At 50.7% G+C, this 24,466-nt stretch overlaps 1 protein-coding gene across 9 annotated transcripts in view; it reads right to left on the bottom strand.

Annotated features, from left to right (window-relative positions):
- Window positions 1-24,466, bottom strand: part of Ppfia1 (PTPRF interacting protein alpha 1) — an 89,773-nt gene that overhangs the window by 18,717 nt on the left and 46,590 nt on the right. For 6 of the 9 annotated variants that reach the window (XM_058579443.1, XM_058579441.1, XM_058579442.1 and 3 more), the window contains 8 exons: window positions 23,753-23,832; window positions 20,848-20,983; window positions 17,719-17,942; window positions 15,571-15,802; window positions 13,649-13,678; window positions 11,300-11,451; window positions 9,616-9,788; window positions 9,215-9,308 (listed from right to left, as the gene is read on the bottom strand). In XM_058579443.1, coding sequence (XP_058435426.1) covers window positions 9,215-9,308; window positions 9,616-9,788; window positions 11,300-11,451; window positions 13,649-13,678; window positions 15,571-15,802; window positions 17,719-17,942; window positions 20,848-20,983; window positions 23,753-23,832 — 1,121 coding nt within the window. The remainder of the gene's footprint in view (window positions 1-9,214; window positions 9,309-9,615; window positions 9,789-11,299; window positions 11,452-13,648; window positions 13,679-15,570; window positions 15,803-17,718; window positions 17,943-20,847; window positions 20,984-23,752; window positions 23,833-24,466) is intronic. The other 3 variants (XM_046444937.2, XM_046444935.2, XM_058579439.1) reach the window with 1 other exon arrangement.

The following is a 24,466-nucleotide window of genomic DNA, read 5'->3' on the forward strand; positions in this document are numbered from 1 at the left end:
TCTTTTAAGTATCGGGGATCAAACCCAGGGATATTCTTCCACTGAGCCACACCCTCAGCCATTTTCTATTTTTATCTTGAGAGAGGGTCTCACTAAGTTGGTGAGGATGCCTTGAACTTGCGCTCCTCCTGCTTCACCTTCCTGAGTTACTGGAGTATAGGTGAGTGCCACCATGCCTGGCATTATGATCAATATTTAACTCTTCTTTTACTGCTCAGTTTTCAAGAAAACAAGAACTCTTCTGGCCATTAGACCCAAACCTTGGAACACAGTAACAGGACTCTTTCTAGAGTGCGCAGCTCTCTCTGCACCTCGGGCCAAGAGCACCCAATTCTGCTCTAAAAAAACTCAGTAATTTGCCACTATTCCAGGGTGGTGACAAGAGGTGCTACTACTGGCCCCATTCTGTGGCCCCAGAACAAAGTGCCGGAGCTTTTGTGCACTGGTTCTTGGAGCCATTGCTTCCTTCCGGAACAGTGAGATCCTGCATCCCCCGCTTTCTGCGCTCAACACAGGACTCGCGCCAGGGCCCTCTGCACCAGGTGATGAGTGCCAGGCTGCCAGGCCCCATGGCACATGGCCAGGGATATAGGGATCCTTCTCTCGAGATCCAGCCTCTCTGTCAGGATCACATCCTGGCCCCGAGGCTGAATTTTAAAGTAAGTGCTCTAATGCAGCCCAACAGGACCTCCTGCTTGACAATGAGAGCTAGAGGGCTGGGGGGCAGCTCAGTGGTAGGCACTCACCTCCCACGCACCAGCCTGGGCTCAGTCTCCTATGGTGCTAAGAAACATTAAGACAAAAATACACCTACAGTCGGAGGAGACAGATATTTTAGAAATATGCTAAATTCTACGGGGAACAGACCATGTAAAAAAGGAAGACCGTATCATTTTTGGATAATAACACACATTTTGTAATTTGGGCATAAGCCAAATGGCAAAACTGTGTCAAGAAGCCTGGGTGGGCTGCATGCTACATGCTGAGCTCCCCACTCTGGGACACACCCTTCCCAACAGGTGCTCTGCACAAAGGCTAGATATTCTCTCAGAGGCAGCTCTTGGTGTGACAGGCACTTCCATAGGCACCACAGCACCCGGGAAGAGATGGAGGCAATGCTCAGCTGACAGGAGACACCTCTGGGGAAACTCAGCTGGAGCCTGAGCCTGGCGACCACCAATGCCCACACCATGCAACCTGGAGCAGGGGACTTACGATCGGTGAGCACACTACAGTGCCACAGAAAAGCAGGAAGGGCACCTCAAGACCGGGTCTTGGTGATGCTACACGGGGATTTCTGGAAGCTGTGCACACAGCCAGATGAGCACCTCGAGTGCCCATTCTGCCTGAGCTCTGCGAGCGTCTCGGGCGGCATGGGATGAGCTCACCAGCAAGTCCCAAGTGTCCTTGGAATGACCTGAGAAAGCAGCAGCAGCAGCATGCTGGTTCAGCAGGGAGAAGCAGGTCCCAGGGTCGAGCCACTCCTAACAAGAAGTGCTTCTGAGAAGCTACTTTAATTTTAAAAACCAGTGGCAACAAAGTGTTAAACTATATCCTCTATCACACCTATCTCTGGATAACAAATATTGTCCACCTTCATAAAGAGAGCAGATCCCCTAAAATCCACTTCATCTCAGTCTACCAACAGAAACACAATGGCCCGCGTAGTCAGATGAGCAGCCCCGGCTCTTTGAAATTCTGTTATCTTGATGGGATGTTTCAGAACTTACACAGATGCCGTGTGCCTAACCACAGGACACAAAGAAAGTCACTCTCAGACACCCTGCCATAGGCACACCACCACAGAGCCTGGCATCCAGGGGGAGTGGCACAGATCTGAAGAGCACAGCTCCAGAGAAAGTGGCCTGCCCACCATCATGCACACCCGCGTGACTGCACACTCCTGGTGTGGAAGGGAATGTGAGAAACAGGAAGTCTGGCGGCCCACTGTAGAACACAGCACTCAGCCTTAACTGGATCCAGCTGAGCCATTTTAATACAGCCCTTCCCTTTGCCTGCCCCAATTTTAAAATTAGCCTCTTGCGCAGACTGTAACCCTGAACTCCCCAAGTGAAGGTGAAGCCCAGGTGTACTTGCTGGCCAGGTTCCACACAGCCCTCCTGGCAGGGGTGAAGGCTTGTCCACCACTGCTGAGAACAGGTTGATCCCTGGGGCGCCCTGCTATTTTTCACCATTCTGGGCCCAGTGTGGAGCTCCATGTGCACAGGGGTCCTGGTACTCCTCCCTAGAGGAAGGCCTTGTTCCTGTGGCTTTGGAGCAGGGGAGGAAACTGATCCCTCGGGCTGGCAAGGGACCCTAATCCAAAGTGGAGTGGCAATGCAGGAGGGCCCAAGCAAGCAAGCACCACTGTGACCAGGTGACACTGTGACCAGACCACGGTGGGAATAGCTGCTCTTAGCTGGAGACAGAAGCACAACCTTGGTGGCTGGGACATCCAGGGAACAAAATGCGAGGTGCAAGAAATTCCCCATCCGGGGGACTGAGCACCAGTGGGTGTGTACAAAGACCCTCCAGTGGTGGGGAGTGGGGGCTGAGGACACAAGGGAAATTTAATTACAGAAACCTATAAAAAAATGGAGAATAAAAACTCTAAGCGTAGTGACAGGGAAGAATAATGGAAAGCTTCCATATGCACAGTGGGGACAGTGGGAGTGCCACATTCATGAACACAGTGCCAAGCAGCTCAGAGGTCAATGAGCCCTCATGTAGGAGTGGAGCAGATGCCTTCCTGCTCACTTGACTTACACACAGCTTTAACAGAAAGGGTCAACTTACGTCAGTAAGAATAAAGATGTCTTGAAAACTAGTAACCCACATGGTTTTCTAGGTGGCCATCCAATTGCTGGTGAACAATGACAGTCAGTGGTCAGTAATCTGAAGTGATGGGCCACAACTGAGGTCGGGCTCAAGAGCAGAGACCACACCAGGAGGCTGACCAGTGGAAGTACTAATGGGCACCATCAAGGCCTTTTTCAATGCAGATGACCATGAGGCCCACCTGTGGGAACACTCCAGCCAGCTCTGGTGGGGTGGGGTGGGGGTGAAGTGGAGATGAGCCCAGATGGGAGGTGCAGGAAGGATTTAAACGCAGCCTAAAGGACACCACCACAGCCTTGACCCCTTTTCAATGCCTGTGTAAATCTATTTTGAGCCATGCTCACACCCCAAAACCATATCAGCCCTAAGCTTGCACACCAACATGGGTGGTTCTTCTTTTTCTTTATTTCCTGGTATCAAGGCCCCCTCCCACGTGGCAGGAGTTTTCTCTCTTCTTCCTACTCCACCTACTATTCCCTTTTGTTATTGTCAACATCAACAAGGAGCAACTAATGAAGCCAAAGCAAGAGTCTACGTCAGGCCTCAAGGGGTGGTCACCTACAACTCCGAAGTCCACAGCAGATCGAGGGAAGCCTCGTCCCCTTGTCTTCTGGATGGTGACCTTCCACCTGGCACAAGCACTCAGACCCGGAGGCCTTGACCTTCAAACCCTGGGGAAAGGCCTAAACGTTCCATACCCAATTCCAGCCCAAATGCCAATTGGAGGACAGGGAGAGATGGCTTTTGAGGGAAGCACAAAGTCCACCTCCGTCTTACAGCTAGACTCGCACGAGCCAGCCTCAGCAGTGCAGTGAAGTGAGGTAAGTCTCCAAGTGAAAATGAAAAGGGCTGGGAGTGTGGCTACCAAAAAAGTAAAGCTTGTGAGAGTACTTACCAAGTTGGTGCTCTCCAGACTAAGACCGTCTGTGGCAATGACCTCCTTCAGATTTATATAAGAGTATCAAATTTGGTTGGAATTTATTTATATAATTTCATGTTCTTTAACTGGATAAAGGTAACCTGTTATCAAGTTATATATAAATTTTTGTGTTACTCTTTACACTGCGATGGGAATTTATTTATTTATTTGGTGTGTGTGTGTGTGTGTGGTGTTGAGGACTGAACCCAGTTGCACTCTACCAACTGAGCTATGTCCCCAGCCCTAAATGGATTTTTGAAAGGTAATAAGAAGGGCCTGACTTCTAAAACATAGAAGCATTTTGCCACTTTTCCCACAAAAATAAAATTAGAAGCTGTCTTAGTTTCTGATTCATGTTTTAGATGTAATCTTTTGTGATTTGTCAAGAGCCCCACCTGACCTGAGATGAGGCTCTGCCTCGCACCCTGCCCTGTGTCAGGAGGGTTCCATGTAAAGAGGCTAGACTTATTGAAAGAAAGATCACTGTGATTTCTAAATAACCAAGGGATACAATACAAAACTAAGTTAAAGGGTTAGGAAAATTATAAAAGGTATGTGAGGTTTTAAGATAAGGGAGTGTTAAAACAAAGTAAAATTTGTAAAGGGTCTCATATGTGATTGAGCTGATAAATCTATATGTCTTTGTGGAGACAAAATAGATACCAAAGCTATATCACTGTTATTACAGAAATTATGTTTCTTGGTTTAAAGCTATTATACAAACTGAGTATATTTTTCTGTCTTGTTAATTTCATTTTGTACTTTCCTTATAGAACTTTATAACTTTTAGATGTCAGTGGTTTGAAACAGGTTCTCCTAAGAGATCGACCTGAGTTAATTCAATAAGCCATCACATATAGGACAGAGCAGAACATAAGGCTGATCTCCCTTACGAACCCTAGTCCCAGTTAGATGGAACAGACAATTACAAGATCACAGACACTAAAGTCAATGGTGAGACTGACCTGCTGGATGTTTAAGACCCAAACTTGGGAACCAAAGGCAAGGAAATAAAAGGCCAAGGAAAAAGTATCCAATATTTTGGCCCTTGCCCTCTGAGGTGAGCCAGGACCCAGGGAAAGATGGCACTCCTCTAAAGGGAGAATGCTATGACTCTGGTGAGTCACCTGACCTCTAGATCAAGAGGACCCTAAAGAATGGAGAGCCAACCAGTGGCTTCTGCAAAGAGGAGGGTCACTGGAGGGGGAAATGTCCCTGATTTCCAAGGGAAGCCATGTGTGGTCAGCAAGACCCTAATCCATCCTGGCAGATGGTACAATTGGTAGAGGAAAGGCTTAAGGAGCCTAGAGGCTTCTCACACGGTCCCAAGAGTCCTCCTGTGGAATCTCAGTTGAGCCTAAGAGTAGACAAGGACAAGGTCAGTGTTGACCAACTTGGTCTTGATCACTTGGGTATAACCAAAGCACATCCATCCATGGGTATTTAAAAGGAAAGACAATGGTTCTTTTAATATAACTGGAGATATACATTTGTGTCAGTCCTCCCAAAAGTAAGTAAAACCTGGAAGTTTAAAGGAAGGGTTTTTAAATATGGGTGCTTAACAAATACCACAAAAAGCTCTGTCAGAGTCACAGTCTGTTCTGAGTCAACTGGAGACCTATCTGTGTGTCCCCCACCCCCCGTATGGTTATTAGGAGCTGCTGCTTAGACTCCCCTTCTGGAGTCTGCAATTTACCACTGCCAGCCTGGAGACTTTGTTTGAATCAAAACCTGAAAGAGAAGCTTCAACTAGGCTGGAAAGGACCTTGGCAAGTACTCCTGATCAAAGATGGCTACCCAAACTGCTATAAGGGGAGAGCTCATTACCATGGACGATTTCCACCTAAAAGTCTAGGATGGATGGCAACACCAAAGTATACAATGAAAATGAAATCAAGAGGTATAAAAAGGGCTGGGGATGTGGCTCAAGCGGTAGGGCGCTTGCCTGGCATGTGTGCGGCCCAGGGTTCGATCCTCAGCACCACATACAAACAAGGATGCTGTGTCTACCGAAAACTAAAAAATAAATGTTGAAATTCTGACTCACACTCTCTCTCTCTCTCTCTCTCTCTCTCTCTATCTTTAAAAAAAAAAAAAAAAGAGGTATAAAAAGAGAAGGGGCTGGGTGCGGTTGGCACACATCTGTGATCCCGGAACTTCAGGAGGCTGAGGCAGGAGGATCACAAGTTCAAAGCCAGCCTCGCATCTTAGGTCTGAAACAACTTAATAAGCCCGTCTCTAAATAAAAAGGGCTGCAGGGCACGTCGTGGTGCACACCTGTAATCCCAGGGGCTCAGGAGGCTGAGGTAGGAGATTGTGAGTTCAAAGCCAGCCTGAATAACGGCAAGGTGCTTAGCAACTCGGCAAGACCCTGCCTCTAAATAAAATACAAAATAGGGCTGGGGTTGTGGCTCAGTGGTCAAGCACCCCTGAGTTCAATCCCTGGTACCCAAAAAGGGGGAGGAGGCTGGGGATGTGGCTCAGTAGTTAAGCACCTCTGGGTTCAATCCCTGGTATAAAAGAAAAAAGAGAGACAGAGATGGGGGAGAGGAGGAGAGAGGTGGAGGAGTGAGGGGATCTGTGAGAAACAGAAAGTCCAGTGATCCATTTTCAGAATATAGTATTCAGCCTTAATTTAATCCAATAACCATTTTAATTACAGCCCTTCCCTTTGCCTGCCACAATTTTAAAATTAGCCAGTCACACATAGACTATAACCTGAACTCCTCCAACCAGGATGAAGGGCAGCGATGCACTAGGTTAGAGATATAAGCAGGTGGCATGCCACCGTGGTGCACCTGCTAGCCCTCTGGCAGGAGTCAAGATTCACCTTGCCTACCCACTTTTGAGCAAGAGCTTGATTTCTTGCGGCACCTTGATATTCCTAACTGTAAGCACACACTGGTGCAGATCAAGGCTGTCCTGAATCTAAGTGCTCAGACACACCTCCTGGGAATCACAGAATAAACTGAGACAACAGTGAAAACTTTGGGGAAACTTATATGATTTCCTGCATGTGGAACATGAGGGTGGGGTGAGGGCAGAGGGGGGATGGACAAGTGGCACCACCACAGACTTGCCGTTTTTATTACAGTAAGTAGGAAGATGTGAAATGAAACTCATGAGCAGAATCTAGGGGGCAAATTTTCCTAGCATAGTTCCAGAGGCAAAAGACCTAGTATTTATTTTAAGCTTCACATAGCCAAAGCGAGACTACCTAGGTGATGCAGAACCGTTCTCCCATAGTTCAAGGTAGAATGTTCAGATCTGACTGTGTGCTCAAGGGGGTTCTACAAGTTTCCACTTACAGGGGCCAGCGTCTAAGCATTCCTGCAGTGCTGCTAGCAGAATGCTGTTTCACCTGCAGTGACGTCCACGGTGTGACAGTCCTCCCAGTTCTGAGTAACAGGAGGACAGCAAGCAGATTCCACAACGGGAAACTCTAGGGGCTAATGGCCACCTGGCCTCCGGCCAAGGATCCATAGGCCTCATCACCATCCTGGGGCCTTGGCCCTGAGCACCAGGCCACTGTGGGTTCCTCAGGACGCTGAGGAGCGGCCACATGATGTTTCCCAAAGAACCTGTCAACTTTCACCCTGTCCCAAGGTTGGAGTGACCACCCCACTTTCAGTTCCTTCCACTTATACCTACCCTGGGGACAGTCACTTGACAGCTCAGCTGGGCTGTCTGCAGTTCAAGCTCCTGGCACATGCATGTCGCACTGTCTGTCTCACTGCTCGAGGGGTTTGGTTCTGCGTTTCCCTCATCAGCGCATGGCAACACTGTGTCAAGGCAGCCAGCGCACCCACCTGACTCTGGTTCTGAACGCGGTCAGCACACACACACCTGCTCCAATCAGAGAAGAGCCAGAGCTTCAAACACACTGCTCCTCCTTGCCCTTGCTCTAGGGCACCCCGATAACTACTGTGCCTCTGTCCAAAGCCATTCCAACTATTTCTTCTTTTCTGAATCAAGACTTAATTTACTGGGTGGCACAGTGGCACACACCTATAACCCCAGCAACTCAGGAAGCTGAGGCAGGAGGATTTCGAGTTCAAGGTCAGCCTCAGCAACTTAGCAAGGCCCTAAGCAACTCAGCAAGACCCTGTCTCTAAATAAAAATAAAAAGGGCTGAGAATGTGGCTCAGTTAAAGTGTCCCTAGGTTCATTCCCCAATAGAAAAAAAGAAAAAGCACCTAGAAAGAGAAAACATGGTGAGGAGTGGTGTCAGGAGCGCCTATAATCCTGGGAGGGGGATCACAAATTCCAGGTCAGCCCCAGCAACTTGGTGAGAACTGCCTCAAAAAAAGAGAAATGCCTGAGGACTTAGCTCAATGGTAAAGCACTCTGGGTTCAATCCCTAATACTAGAAAAATAACATTCAGGTGCTTGATTTTTTTTTTTTTTTTTTTTGGTTGTTTGTTTGCAGTATTGGTAACTGAACCCAGGACCTCATGCATGCTAAAGCAAATGCTCTACCACTGAGCTATCCAGACCTTCAAAACTGAAGTTTAGAATAAAACTAAATAATTAAATCACAAAATCTAGAGCATAAAAACAAAAGGAGGAGAAATAGCAGTGTAGCAAGGGCACTCCAGACTGCCCACAACAGTCACAGGGCAATACCACACTGCAGCTCCTGCAGGACTTGGTGGCAGAGTTTAGAGCCCTGGGTGTGTGCACATCATCCCTCAAACTGACAAAAGCCACTTGAGGTACTGCCACAGTCTGGCTGGGCACAAATCACGAGCCACTCAAGCAGGAACAAGCTTTATTTCTGAACTCCCCCAAACGCCACCCATGCAGCCTTCCTAGGCACACCACACACACCAACCGGAACTCCCTCCAGGAACTCCCTCCACCAGGCTGCGCATGCACTCACTCTGGGAACCCCTCAGAGAACTCAACAGGAACTCCAAGGTAGCGGGTGCTAGAGGCGGACAGCAGGGGTCTATATACAATTGAATCAATCCAGCATCATCTTAATGGCTCGCCTCTCAAGCATTACTTCTGGCAAAATGCCAGGGGGCATTCCGACTCGGCTGTGGCCCTCAACAAGGTATGAGCACCGATTAATCCTGCCTTACAGATGAGAAAACGGAAGTACAATGCGGCTGAGAAACTTCCAGAGCCACAGAGCTGACCCGGGCAGAGCCAGGATTCAGACTCTTTTAAGTGTGCAGGGCAGAGCCAACCCTTCCTCTGCCCCTCTCTAGTCCACTTTCCCAAGTGGACTGGGTATTGACAGGTGCGTTCTTTCAAAGTTTTATAAATGCTCTCGGTCCTTCAAAAAGCCTTACCCAGGCTTTAGGCTGATCTCTTGAAAAGATAAAGATACACATACACACACACACACACACACACACACACACAGCTAGAGGTATCTGATAAAGCTAAAGCACAAACGCTATCAACCCTGGAAACTGACTGTGAGATGGAGAATGATAAAAAGCTTACTTTTTCTGAAGTTTGCGATTTTTTTCAGCCTGTCCTCCCAATTTGCTAAGTCCCAGTGCATCTTGAGATGAGTTTTCTGTCTCTGAAACACCAGCTGCAAGGAAGCAGAGAAGTCCTGCATTGAGAGCGAGTCCATTTGGCAAAGCTGCGTGTTCCCAACAAGAGGCTGAGTCTTGCAAGTACCATGTGGAGAGTTCCGAAGGCGCTCTCAGCATACCCCAACAGCGCATACAACTCCAGGCGGTAAGCTGGTCTCTGTGAGCACGTGGCCTAGAGCGACCACTGCCCGCTGGAGAACCTTCTGCTGGGACAGGTGTGGGGCTCCTGGTCACCCAGCAGGCGCAGTGAGCTCACCGACCTTCCCACCCCTGGCTGTGCAGAAGGCTGCTGCAAACACCAACCTTGTCCTGAAGGTTCCTTGCCAGTCTGTCCAGGTCGGCCCTTTTCTTTCTTGCCAAACAAGCGGCCAATAGACGACTTGATGCCCTTCTTCTTTGGGGCTTTGTGAAGTGAGTCCTGGCTACTGTTGCTACTGCTGGGATTGCTCACAGGGCCATCCTGGGAGCCGGTGGAGCTTCAAGGAAAGACAAGGCTCTTTATCAGGGACCTGCAGGACCCAGCACTCCACACACACACTGCACTTGCGGTATTTCTTCCTCACACTCCCAGAAACCTTTCCAGCCCTCTCCCACTCAGCTGCCAAACGCAGTCACGTAGGCTCCCCTTGGTGCTCTGTGAGACCCGTTTCTCCAAAGCCATGAGGCACTGTGATGTGGCACTTGGCCTCCTGCACAGAGGCTCCTTCCAGCCACTGAGGACACTTCCAGGCCGGCGGAAAAGGGGGCGCAGCAGCAGGAAGAGTACACCCTTGTGAGTCCCCACCTTCCCAGCAGCTCCACAGGCTCCCTGGGGACCGCTCCCCCTAGCCAGAAAGCAGGAGCAGCGCCAGCTACCTGTGGGGCTGTGGTCCGGGCTCACATGTGCGCCTCCAGCACACACTGCCTGGCGCAGGGCAGAGGCTCCATAAATGGCAGTGTGAGGAATGCCTGAGCCACCAGCTTACTGACCTCCTGACGGAAAGCACTGAGTCAAGGGTAAGGATGATGTGGCATCCGACCTGGGTGCAGAGGGCACCATCCAGAACCCACCATCTCCCTAGCACACTCCATCAGGACAGAAGCCTACTAGAATCTGAGAAATGAAGTTTCCTAAAAGTGCTGATCTTAGGGGACTCTGTCCAAACACATGGCTTCTTCTGCTAGGTGGGCCTATGGCTTTTAGGTAATAATCACTTGTAGGTAAAGCTTTTAGTAATAATTGTCAACTAGAATCCATTGGTAATTCTCTAAATTCACATTTTTTTTTTCAAGAAAAGATTAATTAACCCATTAAGGTCCCAAATTTTCAATTCTGTGACTTTATCAATGAAATTGACACAGGTGCATTTAAAACAGCTTGGAGATCATAAACAGAGCTTCTATATCATGATTGTTATAGTGTATTCTTATAACAATCATGTATGCCATGTGCTGTATTTACTTTTCAGTGGGCCTATTTCTTATACTGGGGGTTGAACCCAGGGTGTCCTATCATTGAGCTACATGCCCAGCCCTCTTTACTCTTCTGTTTGTTTTTGAGACAGGGCTGGCTTTGAACCTGGCATCCTCCTGCCTGGGCCTCACAAGCAGCTGAGGTCGTGGGCTATGCCCCCACACCTGGATACACTAAGGTTTCTTGAGGCATCGCATCAGGGATGATGAGCAAAGCAGGTGGGCAGAGGCTCCGGGGACCAGGCAGTGCACCCTGCTTAGGTGTGGCTTAGGTGTGGCTTAGGTGTGGCTGCGGACCTCAGTGCTTACTTTCTTTTTTTTTTTTTGGTTCCAGGGATTGAACCCAGGAGTGCTTAACCCCTGGGCCATATCCCAGGCCTTTTTGTATTTTATTTAGAGACAGAGTCTTGCTGAGTTGCTTAAGGCCTCTCTAAATTAGCAAGTTATGGCTTTGAACTTGCAATCCTCCTGCCTCCGCCTCTTGAGCATATCTTGGATTACAGGCATATGCCACTGTGCCCAGCTCTCTGCTTACTTTCGTATGTCCCTGATGTCCTCCTGGCTAGCTGCATGCAAGGCCCCTCGGTGCAGCCTGTCCAGCCGCAGTGATCGCGGGGAAGAGGGTGGGGAGGTTTCACATTTGATAGTGGCCTTGTCATCTCGTACCTCTTCCCTGGAAGCTGGTAACTAAGGGGGTAAAATAAGAGCAAGATTAGTAAACAGTAGTTTGTTTAAAAAAAAAAAAAAATCACAGAGCCCTTAGCCTTACATTATAATCCTAAACCTACTTGAAAACCCATCAGCTATACTTTCTACCCAGCAGAGAAGGCTTTGTTCAGTCCAGGAGAAGCGGGACCACGGAGCACCCACAGCACAGAGCCACTGACTCAGAGCCTGCCTCCAGGACAGTGAGCCTGGGGATCCAGGCAGACACAGGGCTGCCACGACCTCCTCCCTCAGCCCCAGGCTCTGCCCTCCCCAAAGCCCGAGGCACATCCAGGACAATCACCGAAGAGCAGCCAGGACCTGGTCACTGTCTGCAAACCACACCCTCATCCACTGAAGAGGATAACATCACCCTCAGTGAGGAAGAACACAGAACTCGAGGGAGGGGAAAGACGTTTGTGTCAAGTGTCAGTACCTTTTTGTTTATGAGGGAAAAAAAGGCAACGAACAGCCTGGAACCAACCCAGACAATGTGTGGCATGGGTTTCTCAGGGTCTAGACTGGACACTGGAACCAGAAGCACCGAAAAGCAATTTAAACCACTTGCTCCTTGTGGCTTAGGTAAACTAATCCTGGGTACGTCATGAGAGGGTCTCTCTAACAACAGGGTTCCATGCCGTGGACCACTGCGTGTGCATATGCACCAAAAGAGACCACAGAGCGGTGACCATAGCGACAGGTGAAGCCCTTTGAGGTCCAGGCAGTCCTGTTTTGCGGTTTGCATTTTCGGGGCCTGAAGTAGGACTAGAGTCCGTGGAACATACAAGGCAGGGTCTGTTCACACAACAGGACTTGAACAGCGAGCTTCTTTCATAATGGGACTAGGTAAAGTGCACCGATCCCAGTACAGCTCCAGAGTGGCTCCAATAAACCAAGTGGATCAGGGCAACATGGAGCTGAGTTCATGTAAGACATGCTCTTTACCAGAAACTTGGTAAACTCTGCATCTTTTCCTAATCATATTAATCATAAGGCAGAAAAAGCCAGAATGGGCTCAGGTGTAGCTCAGTGGCAGAGCACAGGCTAAGCACAGCCTGCCCAAAGCTCTGGGTTCAATTTCTAGCACCCTTTCCCGGCTGCCAAGAAAAGACATGATGGCCTCTCAAGGTCCCTCAGCAAGGCCTGCCCCACTGCAGAGCTGCTAACAGTAGCACCCTATGGAACACCTGTGGCTCACCACCAGGCTGCACTCTGCCCTCTGCACTCCTCAGCAGGGCATGGTGCCAGCACCCACCAGTTCACCTCAGCCTCTTCTACAAGCGCCAGGAAAGTGGGAGTCACCTCAGTCTGACTAGTGACACTGCGGCAGAGCAGGAAGCAATCCCATGTGAGCAGCGCTGGCCTCTCCCAGCTCTCTGTACACACACCTGGGCTGAGCTGACAGCCACCCACTCAGAACCCCTCTGAGCTCCAGGTTGCACACTAAAGTGCCCTGGGTGCTGCTTCCTCACTAAGCAGCTCCTGCTGCCAAAACCCAAACCCAAGTGCAAATCAGCTGAATTGGGGGTGTGCTCCAACGTGGTGGCTAGTAGGAGCGCCTCCTCTCACCATGGGGCTGCAGACACCCTCTGGCACTACTCTGTCACCTTCCCACAGTTTTCACAGCTGGACCTGGGGACCAACAGGGTCCCTGCCTCTCAGGGATGTGCATGAGGGTTAGTAAGACAGTGTGGAGGCCAATTTGACTGCTGCCTCGCAACGCTGTCAGTGAACCGTTCTCCCCAAACTGCTTGCTACGGCTCTGCTCCCATTGGGCCGTGTATTTAAATCTCAACTGCTATGTCTATTAGAGCAAAGCATGCAACAATTAGACCCCAAACACTAGGAAAACAGCAAACCCTTCTACTTTCCCAGGGTCCCACAGACTATGTCCAATAGAACAGTCCCATGTGAAGTGCTGGGTTGGCTTAAACATGTCTATTAAAACATAAATTATTCGGGGGGGCTGGGATTGTGGCTCAGTAGTAGAGCACTTGCCTAGCATGTGTGAGGCACTGGGTTCAATTCTCAGCACCACATATAAATATATTAATAAACAAAGGTCCATTGACAATTTAAAAAATATTTAAAAAGTTATTCATTATCACACAATGGCAGAGCGTCACACTCATGTAAAATGTGATATTCTTCATGGCACGTTAGGTTACAAGTGATTTACCTTTCTACGGTGCTTCCGTAAGTCGCTAGGCTGACGGATGCGTGCAAAGAAATGGAGAGAAGCCAGATTTACTGCACAGTCCAAAGACTCCAGGTTTAGCACAGAGTAAGACAGAATAATAGCAAAGGCATCCATGAGAGAATTCAGAGAAAAACAACTGAGATAGAACATTTTCCACCATGAATTTAAACAAAAACCAGTTGAGAGTCATCAGAGAAACATGATAAATTACTATCCAGGTAAAATTCTATTTGAACATGTGCAATTTATTAAAACCTGGCATTCTGTATAATGAGGGCCCTGATAATCACCTATTCTAAGCCAAATCTCTCCACCACTTAGTTTTCTTTAGTAAGAAACATCGTAATTAAAAGTGTTATTCTAATTGACAAGAAGTCACTGCAAGACCTATTATAAAATCAAACAAACCTAATCATCTACTGGACATTAATGTAAAATCGTTACCTAAAATTTGATTTATAACTTCTCAGAAATAAATCTACCCTGGGGGGCTGGGGCTGTGGCTCAGTGGTAAAGCACCTGCCTCACACGTGTGAGGTCCTGGGTACAATCCTTAGCACCACATAAAAATAAATAAATAAAATAAAGGTATTATATCCATCTACAACTAAAAAAATATTTAAAATATAAATAAATCTATTATTTAAAGCAAGGTATTCTGTGCAAATATATAACAGCAAAAGTTAGCATGGAATTGTGTAGAATCTTCATATCTGATGACTCATGGAAGATATTTTAATTTTAAAACATCTAATACAGGCAGTGGGATGCTTTCAGTGAGTTGATGAGATTTCCTATCTTGAGCACAACCACCACAGCCAGAAAGTGTACCTGTAAAATTTCTACTCACTCTACACTTAGATTGCTTCTTAATACAGGAAACACTTCACTGATGAGTCATGCAGCTCCTAAGCAGTTTGAGTAAGAATCACGTGCACTATGCCTGCACCTACTTAAAAATACCCATTTTTTAAAAAACAAGAGAAAGCCCAACTATGCACTAGCCACCCTCGTCCAGCACAGATGCACTTTCGAGGGCATAGGGATGGGCCAGCAGGAGAGCTACATGGACCCACCCACTACAGACTGACAGATGCGACAGTGCAAGATGACGAACGAAATCAAAACCAGCAGGGAGGCAGAGAGACTGCCAGCCAGCACTCTGGATTACAGAACTAGGAGGCAGGCCACAAGCCGCCTGGGAAAGCTGAGAAGAACCACGGATGAGGCTGTCAGGGAGTTTAAAATGTCCCTAACTAGTCAGGGCTGCAGAGTGTGCAAGCTGTGTCAAACACCACAAGTCAGGCTGCCACTTAGCCCACCACTGGCTAACCACTTGCTGGCTCCCGGGGCAACTGAAATGGAAAGGCCGGCAACAGGAAAACTGTGCAAGTGCCACAAAGAAGCAAGGCCTCAGGCAACCCAGGTGACAGGAGAGCCACTAACGCTCTTCAGGTCTATGAGTGTTGCCAACAGCACAAGGTCCCTGCACCTCCAGGACAGAAGGGAGCCAGCCGTTGACAGAAGGTGCCCACCTGCATCTTGGAAAGCAGAAGGCAGTCACAACCTCGTGCTATGCATGGTGGCTCCATGCTGGGCTCTTGCGCTCCTCTTTCTTGTTAACTGTCTGACCTCCAGAGCTGGACAAGTGCATTTTTGTCCGCCTTGTACAAAGCCCATGCCCAGTGTCACACCAACACACGATGGCTGGCTAACTGGCCACCCAATATTAAAGTCACTCGGTAAAGCTGAATGACTGAGTACTAGGTTAGTTTGAAAAATCCTGAACCACTTAGGGTGACAATCATACCCGACCTCCTTTGCCGTACAAGAGGCAAATGCACAGCCAGCAACAGCCACACAGGTGCGCTAGGGCGGGCAGCCCGGAAGGCCCCACTCACCAGCGTCATGACGCCCAGCCTGTCCACCTCCCGAGCGGGGCTGTGAGGGACCCTTCTTGGGGTGGAGCGCCCACTGCCTGGGGGGGAAGAGCCAGCAAGGGAGGAAGCAGGGTAGGGGGGAATGGAGCTCATTGATCTAAAACGACCAAGGTTGTCCAAGCTTCCACTGCCGACTCGACTCTCGATCTCCTCTGCCCGCTGCTCTGTGTTTTCCTTTTCTTCCTGTATCAACCTAAAACAAAAACAAAAGTGGTCACCTCCCTCTATTAGCAAACAGTCAGATGAAAACTCTGCTCATGGGCTGGGGATATGGCTCAAGTGGTAGCGCGCTTGCCTGGCATGTGTGCGGCCCGGGTTCGATCCTCAGCACCACATACAAACAAAGATGTTGTGTCTGCCAATAACTAAAAAATAAATATTAAAAAAAATTCTCCCTCTCTCTCTCTCTTTAAAAAAAAAAAAGAAAACTCTGCTCATACGCTGATGACTGCGAGCCACCGCCAGTTGGAAGGGGCTCCAGCAGAATCCTCTACTTTTTTATCTTTTTTAACATACTGGATTTAGAGCAAGGAAAGGTAAATCTTCCACTGAGTCTTGTTAGATTGGTTCTAGTGGCACCACGGGTCATTTGACTTATCCACTCCACAATTCTGGAGGAGGCTGGCTGGTGACATTTTCTGTGGCGGTCCCTAATTGAGACAGTTGGACTCCACAGCTCTTACCTCCCTGTCCCCAGAGGGAAGCTGTCCATTTATCCACAGGCACCCTCACTGAAGTCAGGAAGTCTGATCAAAAGAACTGGTGCCCAAGGCAATGAGAGTCCCCAACATTTAACCCACCAGACTAAACAAGAACAGGCTGGGCTTTTCAAGTCTGAATTTGAACATGACCACTGCCTAATGGACCTCTCTATCAGCCTTGTGTGGGTTCCTGGATCTGTGTCATTGTCTCAGGCTACACTAATGTGGAAGTGAAGATTAACGTTCTTCTCTTCTACAGCACTGTGCTTGAGGGAGTAGCAATTTTAGTACCAGACTATGCTAACACAGAAACCTTGCAGTAACCCTTCCAGAGTCAAGTTCTCTTAGGTATCCTAAGAAAAGTCACTATCAACAGAAGGAACTCTACAAGTCAGTGGAGAGACCTTAGCATTTACAGCAGGGCGACCTGTAGTGAGAGAACAGTCACTTTCACCCAGCAGCACGCTGTGAAGAATTAAAGGTAAGGGCCACTCTCCTTTCTCGCTTCCTGCCAGGGTGGCGCTCTTCCTCCTGAGCCCTTTGGTCTTGAACACGACACCTGCAGGCTGGTCTGTGTCCGGACCACAGGCAGCCCAGTGTCCAGGCAGTAGGACAGCCACCACCCAAGAGGATACCACCCCTCCCCAACAGGGCCACATGCTGCTCTCCATCTCAATCCAGGCCAGGCTGTGGGCCCTGACACTGCTGAGCCCCAGAGAGGGCCCTGTGAGCATCATCATCAGGGACAGTTCCTGGACTCCACTCCAGCCGCTGGGTTGTAAACTTCCTGCTGCCACCACTAACTTGATGTGTGATGAGACACTAATGGTATACCTCAGGGTGCCACTGAACCTCGTCCTCATGTGCTGTGCAACTCAACACAGGGAAAGGCAAGGAGTGGGAATGCACAACCTCAAGCCCTCCACTGCCTGCTGGCGACAGGATGGGCACCCGCACCTGCTCAGTGCTGAGGTATCCCGAGTTCAGGGACATGAAGGCTGGAGAGGCTTCTCACGACCAGCCTCACCCTCTGCCTTTGCTCCTGCCCACTGCCCCTGTTGCCTGGCGTGAGGCAACAGAAGGCACCAGCTGGTCCTGTCCACTGAAGGTTCCAGTCCCTCCCTCCCCGGGGCACACCCAGCCCCTGCACAACTGCAGATCTATACCTCAGGCACACTCCTGCACAGCAGGGGAGCAGACCGGTTCAGGACCCCAACCAAGGGGCACTGAGCACCCTGCGCCCTGGCTCTCTCCAGGTGCTTCATGGGTATCTGGGGAAGAGATTTAATACGTTCACCTCCCACAGCAAGCAAGCCAGGCTACAACTTAAATTCTTAAAGCGGAATACCTACAAGATGCCAGTCCCAACTTCCCTGGCTTTTCTGAGCTGACGAGCTCCCTCACACACCTGATCTCCTTGTTGATGGCGTCCAGCTGCTCCTGAAGCATCATGGCCAGCGTCTGGGCATCAGCCTGCCCGCTGGGTGATAACAGGTCGACTGAGCTGAGCAGAGTGTCCCTGTCATCTTCCCCATCAGACACATCAAGGTCACTCTCAAATGCTTGTGCCACATTTGCCAAGACGCTGGCTTGCTGGGCACGCTCCCAATCCTGCTCATTGAGAGTCTGTACCTGTAAGCAAGAAAAGTGAAGCTCAGCAGACCGAGGGCAACCACACTCATCAAGGAACTTGAAAGACACTCAACAGAAATGTAAAAACCTATGGAGGACCAAAACTGTTTGGAACAATAAGTCATGCCCATGGCACAGAAACGGGGAGCAAGAGGACACCCTGTTCCCTAGACTGCCTGGTGCTACTAAGGTCCAGGTGTGTGTGTGTGGTGGGGGGTATTTCTATGACGACCCACAAGTGGCAGATGGCGGAGTCAGACACTGAAAGTTAAGAGCACAGTAGTATCAATGCCCCAAACGGCTTATGGGAAGAAAATGATCTAAAGGCTCAGCAGCTGGGTACAGTCAGCAGCCTTCACACTTCACAAGTGGCATCAATGACAGAGTGGATCTGAGTTCCCAGGGATCCTCCTCTTTCTGAAGGGGGTGCTAAGGAGCACTGGGAAAGCACAAGGAGGGAAGAACCCCGGGGGAAAGGAGCAAGCCCTGCAGGTGCCATTTCCCAGCACCCAGGCTATGGTGAGGCAGAGGGTGGGGTTTTCTCCCGAAAACCTGGAAAAGGCTCTGGCGGCCAGAACATAGGATAAGCATGTGCACGGGGCATGTCATGCCCCTCTGTGTGATGACGTCATCCCCATACACACACTCCAGCCCCGGACACAAAGCCCAGACCCCTCCCTTGCCACCCTCCTCTGAAGTATTGTCCCCACCCAGACACATCTGCCGTCACTGCGCCCTCCCTCTGGATCACCCCATCAGCATCAGGAAGTTCTCTCTCACTCCCATCTGAAAACGCCAAACAGAAGCCATGAGACCTTTATTCCCAAGTCCTGGTGGCCCCAGTCCACTGTGCCCCACTGAAGTGAAGCTTCCCCAGCTAGCCTCTTCTACTGCCCCACCCCTCCCACCCTGGAGCCTGCAAGGTGGTGAGGGGCACCCCCACCTGTTGAGCCACTCTGTCCCATGCAGCTCCTGCTCAACCTGTCATTCTGGAGCACGCCATGGTCCATCCCTGATAGTGACGCAACCTGAGAGCCTCCTCGTCTCATGCCTTCTCTCTACCAGCTGTTTGCTCATGATACCTAAGGTCTTTTTTTGCTAAATATTTTTAGTTGTAGGTGGACAAAATACCCTTATTTGTTTTTATATATGGTGCTCAGGATACCAGGGCCTCATACATGCTAGGCAGGCGCTCTACCCCTGAGCCCCAGCCCCAGCCCCTAACTTTTTCTCTCTACCTCTAGACTGTTCTCTTGGGCTCCAGGCTGTACGCAATGGCCTGCCCCACACTTCCTCCTGGACGCAGGACAGGTCTGTCAGCCTGAATTCCACAAGGCTCGACTTAGCCTCCCCAGAAACCTGCAGCTTTTCTCACCTGAGAAATAGATCCCGTCCTTCCCAGTGCTGCAGCCCAGACCCTGGGACACGTGTGTCTCCTCATTCCCTCACTGTACCCAACCCTTCAGCAAACCTTGCTGGTGTTAATGACACATCAGGAGGACCCCTCTCCTTCCTCCTCCTCCACAGCCCTGGTGACAGTCCCCTGGCTATGCTATTTAGAATTCCCTTTCTCACTCTACAACTCAGGAGAGCCTGGCTCCCCGCCCTGCTTCTGGCCCATGCCACCAGCATGCTGGCACAATTCAGGAACACGCCCACCCTCTCCACTGCTCCTCTCTGCGGGAGGTGGAGGATGATTCCTACCACCCCCAAGTGAGGGCAGGACTCAGTAGCTCACTGGAATGAGGAAAGCAAAGTGGGAAGCGATGACGTGAGATTCCCACAACATGAAAGAGCATGGGCTCTGAGGGGACCAGCAAGGTGCTCTGAGGACCCAGGGCGCACACAGCAGGGGCCTGAGGCCTCTGCCCACTGCTGTGTGGGCACGCCTGGAAGCACGGGCTCCCCCCTGGAGCCTGGAGAGACAGCAACCTGTGACCACACGTGCTCCCAAGCTGAGGCCATCCTGCCAGGCCGTGCCTGGCCCCACAACTGAGCAAGACATGCTCACTGTCTTGAGCCGCTGGGCTCTGCACTGACCCACACACAGCAAGGCCAGCACCGCCACACCTCTCTTTTTCCTGCATGTCCCCACTGGGCTATGACCTGGCACAGGCACTGGGCCTGTCTGTGCACACAGCAGCCCTGTGTCGAGGGTCCATGGAAGTGGTGCTCAACTACCAGCAGTTCCCAGATGCAGGCTGTGCGACAGACCACAGGATGAAGGTGTGGGCCCCCCAGCTTGGTGCACTGGACAGTGGAGGAGCCTCTGGGAGGTGGGCTGGGTGGGAGGAACTCAGGAACTGGGGGCTGCTCTCCACGGAGACTGAGGGAACCTGGCCCTTCCTTTTCAGTTCCTGAGGTGAGTGGCTTTGCTCCAACACGCTCCTGCTGTGATGTGCCCCTCACCCAAAGCCACAGGGCCAAGGGCCAAGGACCAAGGACTGAAAGTCCCAAGACCATGAGCCAAGGTACCCCTTTTCTCTTGTGAATCCATCACCCCAGGCATCACACTACCAGAAACACAAGTGCACCCTTTAACTCTCAATCACCCTTCAACTGGCAAGCATCAGCACTGTGCTTGCAAGTAGATTGTTTTTTTCTTAAAAAAAAAAAAAAAGGGGGGGGGGTGGGGGCTGGGGCTCAGTGGCAGAGCGCTAGCTTAGCATGCGTGAGGCCCTGGGTTCAATTCTCAGCACCACATATAAATAAATAAAAAATAAAGATATACCAACAACCAAAAAACATTTAAAAAGAAAGAAAAAGGGCACAAGGGACTTAAAAGTAGACTCTTAGCCAGAAAGAGGAAAGTGGGGCAGGAAAAGGGACAGAGAGACCTATGGAGAGCTCCGGTTCAGGACAAGCAGGCGCCCCTGCGAGCAGAGGCACGCCCACCAGGCCTTGCCTTGGAAGGTTCGTCCCGCAGCGCTGCCAGCCGGCCTTTCTGGGGGCGCCGTAACACTGCACTGGTGCTGTAGGCATCTGTGTGCCCATCTGCCACAGGGAACCTGAAGTCTGGGACACTGCCCAGGTGGGGGCGGCTGAAACAGGAAACAAAGGAGGGTGTTAGAGGAGCGACCTAGCAAGCGCCTCTCGACAAGCAGACCCGCCCCTGTCAGAACGCAAGGCGTCAGCAGGTGGACTGAGGCAGGCACCTCCTTGGTGTGCCCTCAGAGCTACATGCTGCCTGCTCCCAGCCAGCATTTCCACCCCAGTCTTTCAGGCCTCGTGTGGAAAACGTCAATCACCACAGGAAAACCCACACAGAGGCCACTGTCATGGAGGAAGACAGGCCTCCAGCCTCTGTCTGCAGAGAGAACCCCTCTCCAGCGCAAGGTCACGGGGCTGCATTTCCACTGTACTTTCCCACAGCTGGCAAGAGGTGCACCTGGATACCAGTCTGGCCTTGTAGTGCTCTGTGGCTTCCCCAATCATGCCAAGATCCATGGTGTGACAGCTGTCAGACACAAGCGTTCCTGGGAGGCCCTGGCTGCACATCTGTGTGGCCTAGCCTGCTGTGTGTCTGTTTCCAGACCTGTATGCAGGTCCAGTGACAAAACCAACACCCTGGGCTGCAGAGTCCTCAGGAAGGAGCAGGCTGGGTGGCTGGGTGACTGGGTGAAGCAGCTAGGAGACCCGCTGTGCCCACTGGCCAAGGCCTGAGGAGGAGGAGGGAGCATCAGGGGTCAACCAGGCAGAGTCCACCACCGCCTTCACTGCAGCAGCCCGGAGCCTGCATCCTGGGAACCTCTGGATCCTTGTCAAACAAAGGCATTGTGCCTTCATTTCAGAAATCCTTCAGAGGCAAAGATCTGCTCACAGGAAGTCATGCAGGCGAGCCTCAGGACCCTCTAGCAGCCCTGCAGACAGGGCGTGAAAGGCAGGCCAGCTCCTCTCAGGGCTCACAGCCTCTCCCTGCTTTACGTCCTGGCAAGACGTCGAGCCCTGCAGCTGCTTCTCACCTGCTCCCTCGCTCCTGACCATCAGCCTGCTCCTTCTTTGCAGGCCTTCTGCAGGCAATCTGCCGGCGGTTCTAGGTGGCACGCAGATCCTGGGGAGCCACCGCGCCTCCTAATCACGATGCCCTTCTCCTGGCTCACCTTCCCCTCCACACAGCCCACAGCAGGCACTTCCCAGGCCCCTGGGGAAGCCCTGGGGCCTGGCACTCCCCGGGCAGGCACTCTCAGCTCACTCTCCTACCCCTCCTCCTGGCCCAACCATCCCCACTGTGACTGCTCCTGTCTAAGCTGACAGGTGTGGACTCTGCAGGCCAGCCTCCAGGGACAGCGGGACCCTCTCTGCCTCGCCTCTTCAGTGTGAGGCGGTCTATCTTGCCTGGCCCCTTGAGCTCCCGAGCAAACGTGTCCTCTCCCCATCTTCTTTCCCATGTCAAACACAGGCACCCTTCTCCATCTTGAAACACTGCCTGCTCTACTGCCCGACTCTACTGCCTGTCCACCTCTTTGCTTCCCTCTGTTGTTCCAGAAAGCGGCACACACACAGTGGCCTCCCGAGAGTCGTGTGGGCACCAGACACCCCTGACTGGCTCCAACCAGTAACAGCACCTCTCCGCGACTCCTGTCGTGGCCACAGCACGTCCCTCTGTGGGTAGGAGGCCCTCGTCCTGGATGTCCAGCCCCTGGTTTTCACACAGCGCGCTCTGGCTCTGTCTGATCGTGTCTTGTGGGCCAGGCCATAGTACACGATGCCTGATGTCTGCAAGTGCAAGAACGCCCACCAGGCTCTGCGCTCCCCCTACACCACCACTGTGCTGTCTCCTGCACCTGCCTGACACCAGTTGACCGCTTCAGAAACTTTAGCTGAGGTTTAACTTTCACTCAATGACCATTTTCCTCAAAGAAACAACGACCAAAAAAAGGTACTCTTAATCAGACTGCCTCTGAATGACGAGAAAGAAAAAGACAAGAAGCTCTGTGTGCTGAGCACTTTACTGGGGTCATTCCCAAGACAGGTGACCCAGTCCTCTTCCGGCCAAAGCAAAGTCCTATCTCAAGTGCTTTTAAAATGACTGTATCTCACAACTTCAGTGCCTCAAAACAAGTAGAGCTCCAGCTGGCACAGTGGCGCACACCTATAATCCCCGTGGCTCAGGAGGCTGAGGCAGGAGGATCACAAATTTGAAGCCACCCTCAGTAACTTAGTGAGGCCCTAAGCAACTTAGCAAGACCCTGTCTCAAAAAATAAAAGTGGTTGGGGCTGGGGTTGTGGCTCAGTGGTAGAGCACTTGACTAGCATGTGTGAGGCACGTAGGCCCACCAACGTCTAAAAACATTTTTTTAAAAATAATAAATAAAATAAAAGTGGCTGGGGATGTAGTACAATGGTAGAGTGACACTGGGTTCAATTCCCAGTACCAAAATAAATAAATAAACAGAAATGCTCCACCAAACCCGCGAAGGTCAAAGAACCCAAGCTCTGGCTGGATCAGCTCCTCCCTCGGCCGTGTCTCCCTGTGTGAATGGCTTCTGCTCCGGGGAAAGCAGTGCTTCACCTCTTACCCTGGGCTCTGTCCTCCGGTCCCCACACCATCAGTGCCGCCCTCCCTGAGGCACCTAATATGCCCAAAGACGAACCAGGCATTCCCCACCTTCCAAACCACCTCCTGTGTGTCCAGGTTTGCTAGGGCCGTGTCTCCTGGCTCAAGCCCCACCTCTGGAGACACAGTCCCTCTGCACTCTTGCTGCTACTAAGCCACCCATTTCCTGCAGTGAGGCTGGCGCTACACCCAGCTCGGCGACCTACAGGCCAGGACAGGCTAGAACACACTTGCAGGTCTGTCGATACCATACCCATGATGAAGTGAAGCACCTCTCAGCCTCATCTGGTCTAGTTCAGCCCTCAAGGCCTCGATGTTCAAGACGAGCTGGTCCTATAAAACAGTCAGGGACTCACATTGCAAGGATGTCTTTCAGGTTTTCAAACTATTTGCAACAAATGTGCTCAGATATCAAACATAACCCTAACGGGCTAAATTACTAGTTACAACAATTTTCCTTCGGGGAAAATTTTCTCCATGAGCCCCACAGTAAATGTGAATGCGGAGATGGCCTGTGAGGTAAACCCTAACGAATAGAAAGTGATGCTCAGTGACTACAAAGTCACACAGGGGATAAACAGCAGACCATCAGAGGAGGGTTGAGGAGAAAGAGCAGGACTCCCAGGAGGGAGCGGGGCATCCAGGACTCAGCTGGCCACCCCTGCAGGCCTTCTCTCACTTCCAGTTCTGCACTGCCACACAGTGGCCACTGACTGCAGGTGACCATGGAGCCAACAAAACACAGCCCCAACTGAGCTGCTGTGCTCGTGGGGTCCAGAATTCAAAGCCGGAACATGAGACGAACATAAGTAGCTCTCACTGATGTTTTCTATTGATAAACAAAATCGTGATATTCTCACACTATTAAATAAATTACTCTTACGTGTTTATTTATACTTTTTCGAACGTGGATTCTAAAAAGTTGAAAATCACATAAGTGGTTTACATTGTATTTCTGCTGGACAGC

This window comes from Marmota monax, unplaced genomic scaffold (assembly GCF_021218885.2).
Source record: "Marmota monax isolate L192 unplaced genomic scaffold, Marmota_monax_Labrador192_F-V1.1 WCK01_AAM20220418_F8-fsc00038, whole genome shotgun sequence".
Lineage (NCBI taxonomy): Eukaryota > Metazoa > Chordata > Mammalia > Rodentia > Sciuridae > Marmota > Marmota monax.